This window comes from Nicotiana tomentosiformis, chromosome 5 (assembly GCF_000390325.3).
Source record: "Nicotiana tomentosiformis chromosome 5, ASM39032v3, whole genome shotgun sequence".
Lineage (NCBI taxonomy): Eukaryota > Viridiplantae > Streptophyta > Magnoliopsida > Solanales > Solanaceae > Nicotiana > Nicotiana tomentosiformis.
Genome location: NC_090816.1, coordinates 80,648,164 through 80,651,762, shown reverse-complemented (window position 1 = coordinate 80,651,762; position 3,599 = coordinate 80,648,164). Strand labels below are relative to the sequence as shown.

At 43.1% G+C, this 3,599-nt stretch overlaps 1 protein-coding gene across 1 annotated transcript; it reads left to right on the top strand.

The window, feature by feature from the left end:
* Nucleotides 1-2,233: 2,233 nt before the first annotated feature.
* Nucleotides 2,234-2,824, top strand: LOC138892656 (uncharacterized). Its single transcript, XM_070176390.1, has one exon. It carries the CDS (start codon nucleotides 2,234-2,236, stop codon nucleotides 2,822-2,824), a length of 591 nt encoding a protein of 196 aa, XP_070032491.1.
* The last annotated feature ends 775 nt before the right edge of the window (nucleotides 2,825-3,599 follow it).

The following is a 3,599-nucleotide window of genomic DNA, read 5'->3' as shown; positions in this document are numbered from 1 at the left end:
GCACTACCTTTCCTTGGACGAGACTAAGCATTGTCTCCCATCCTTCATGAGGATAAGCCCCGCCTCCTCAATTGCATGAGACCAATCATCGTCTCCCACTTCACATGAGGCTAAGCATTGCCTCCCTAGTCGCATAAGGCTAAGCTCTACCTTTCCTCGCGTAACCCCAAATGCTATGCTACTTGAAATCTAGCACTATTCTCCATGTCGGGCTAAGCTCTGCCCCCGATCTTACACAAGACTAAGCTCTATCTTGTTTCCCCTTCCTTCCGGGTTACTAATTGTTTTTTTGTGAAACAATGTAGGTACAAAAATGGCTCTCAACAATAATGATCCTCTCGAAAACTTACCATTGGGGGAGGATGTGGATGATGACCAAGTTGACGAGGTTCCTCTTGAACCTCAAGCAAATAGATGAGGCCGACCGCCTCATGACAATATTCCCGTCCCTCCCCCACCTCCACCAAGAGCAGCTCCATACCGGGTGTTGCCAAATTAAGGATATGCAAGTGCCATAGTCCCGCCCCGCATTAGGGCGGGCCACTTCCAAATCACTAATGTTATGCTCACATTTCTAGAGCAACAAGGATTCTTCACCGGGGCTCCGAGTCAAAATGCATACAAACAGTTGAAGGGGTTCGTGGACACTTGCTGGGTGAGTAAACAGACCAACGTCTCTGAGGATGCTCTAAGGTTGAGGCTATTTCCCTTCTCCTTATGGGGGAAATCCTTGTATTGGTTAGAAATATTGCCAAATCATTCTATCCGTACATGGGATGAATTGGAGGAGAAATGTATTTCCAAGTTCTTTTCTCCCGGGCATATGGCTACTCTTAGAGACGAGATTCTAGAATTCAAGCAAGAACCCAATGAGCCTTTGCACGAGATATGGGAGAGGTACTGTACTATGGTGAAAGAGTGCCCAAACAATGATATGACGGAGGCTATGATTCAACAAATTTTCTATAAGGGGATCAATACTACTAATCAATGCGTGATCAACCAACTTGCCGGTGGAAATTTCATGACAACACCATATGCCGAAGCTTGTGAGATCTTAGATGAAATGGCAGATACTTCATCGGCATGGCAAAGTAGAGCAAATGTTACTCAAGGTGATCCAAATGTGATTCACCTACATAAAGAATTGCATGATCATGGGCAAGCAATTGCCGAGTTGACCATCACAATGAATCAATTATCCAAAGCTCAACTTCAACAAGTTCAAGGTCCTAAGCAAGTAAATGCAATGGAATGTGTAAATATGATGGTGAACAAGTGAAGGCAAAAGGGTCAACAATTGCAAAACCGTGCGGAACAATATGTGCAAAAAGATAGTGGGTTTGACCTAGATGAATCATACAATGAATAAGAGGAGGAAGTGGAATATGTGAACAACTTCCAAGGGACCAAAGAAACAACTCTCAAGGCCCGAATCAACAACAATGGCGATCTCAAGGTAATCAAGGGAATTGGAACTCTAACAACCAAGGTAATTGGAACAATCAAAACAATCAAGGTAATTGGAATGGTCAAAACAACCAAGGCAATTGGAGTGGAAATAATCAAGATATTGGGGAGGCAAAAACCAAGGGGGTTGGAACAATAACCAAGAGAATCGGGGACCGGGCTTTCAAAGGCCCCCGATGTATCAACAACCAAACAACCTGAATCCTTATTCTTCACATGGTCCTACCTCTTCCAACAATGAGATGGAGCAAATTGAGAACATGTTAAAACAAATGATGGAGAAGAATGTTGACTCCGATGCTCAACTAGCCTCTCACAACACTTCAATACGCAATTTGGAAGTTCAATTGGGGAAAATCTCGCAAGCTTTGAACACTCGTCCTAAGGGGGCACTACCACGTGACACAGTGGTGAAACGGAAGGGTGGGAACAACACGAGACATGCCATGGACGTGACTACAAGGAGTGGAAAAGGTGGGGATGAAACCACCTCAAGTCAAAGAAGAATTGGAGATGATGAACAAGTTATTCAAGAAGATGAAATTACAAACAATGTGGTGCAAGAAAATGACGAATGAGAATTGATATTGATGAAAATGTGGAAGAGACTCAAGAAGAAGTGAACCCATCTAGGAAACACATTGTTGACATACCGGAACCGGTAGTGCCAATGGATAAGGCACCAATGCTAAGGCCTCCTCCTCCATACCCTTAAAGGTTTGCCAAGCAAAATGGCGAGAACCAATTCAAAATGTTCATTAACATGATGAAGAGCTTATCTATTAATGTGCCATTGGTTGAGTCTTTGGAGAAAATTCCCGGATATGTAAAGTTCATGAAGGATTTGGTGACAAAGAGGAGGTCGATGAATTGTGAGACTATAAAGATGAAACATCAAGTGAGCGCAATTGTGCACTCAATGGCTCCTAAATTGGAAGATCTCGACACTTTCACAATCCCTTGCACCATTGGAAGGCCTGACTTTGCCAAAGCTCTTTGTGATATAGGGGCGAGTATCAACTTGATGCCCTACTCGGTTTTTAAAATATTGGGAATTGGGAAACCAAGACCCACTTTTATGAGGCTACAAATGGCGGATCGTACTTTGAAGAGACCATTGAGTATTATTGATGATGTGTTGGTTCGAGTTGATAAGTTCATCCTCCCGGCGGACTTTGTGATTCTTGATTGTGAAGTAGACTACGAGGTGCCTATTATTTTGGGTAGACCTTTCCTTGCTACGGGAAAGGTACTTGTTGATATGAAAGCCGGCGAGGATGAAAAGGTGGTTTTCCATGTGTGCAAATCTATAAGGCAACCAAATAACAATGAAGTTGTTCGTTTGTGGACTTAGTGACTGAGGTGATTGTTGATGATGCTAGTGCCATGATGAATGTTGATGATACTTTGGAGGCCATATTGCTTAATCATGATGATGATGAGAAGGATGGCTATGTGGAATGTGTGAATGCATTGCAAGGAATGGGATCATACACTTATGAACCCCACAAATTGTCCTTAGATCTTGAAAACCGGAAGACTCCTCCAACTAAGCCCTCAATCGAGGAGCCTCCCACTTTGGAGTTAAAGCCATTGCCTCTACATCTCAGGTATGAATTCCTTGGACCGTGTTCTAATTTACCGGTTATTCTTTCTTCTTGTGTAACTAACGTGCAGGTAGACTCTACTTTGGCGGTGCTACAAAAGAGGAAGAAAGCTATCGGATGGACATTGGCGGATATTCGGGGTATAAGCCCCACCTTTTGCATGGATAAGATTATTTTGGAGGAGGATTCCAAACCCTACGTTGAACATCAAAGAAGACTAAATGAAGCAATGCAAGAGGTGGTGAAGAAGGAGATCATAAAGTGGTTGGATGACGAAGTTGTTTATCCCATTTCCGATAGCTTGTGGACCTCTCCGGTGCAATGTGTCCTAAAGAAAGGGGGCATGACTGTGGTCACCAATGACAAGAACGATTTTATTCCTACAAGAATGGTGACTGGGTGGAGTGTGTATATAAACTATCGCAAGCTAAACAAGTCACAAGGAAAGATCATTTCCCACTTCCATTCCTTTATCAAATAATTGATAGGTTGGCCGGCCGTGCTTTCTATTGTTTCCTTGAT

What these genes read in the sequence shown, in the direction of transcription:
- LOC138892656 (XM_070176390.1), top strand. Translation starts at nt 2,234, where the DNA reads ATGATGAAGAGCTTATCTATTAATGTGCCATTGGTTGAGTCTTTGGAG.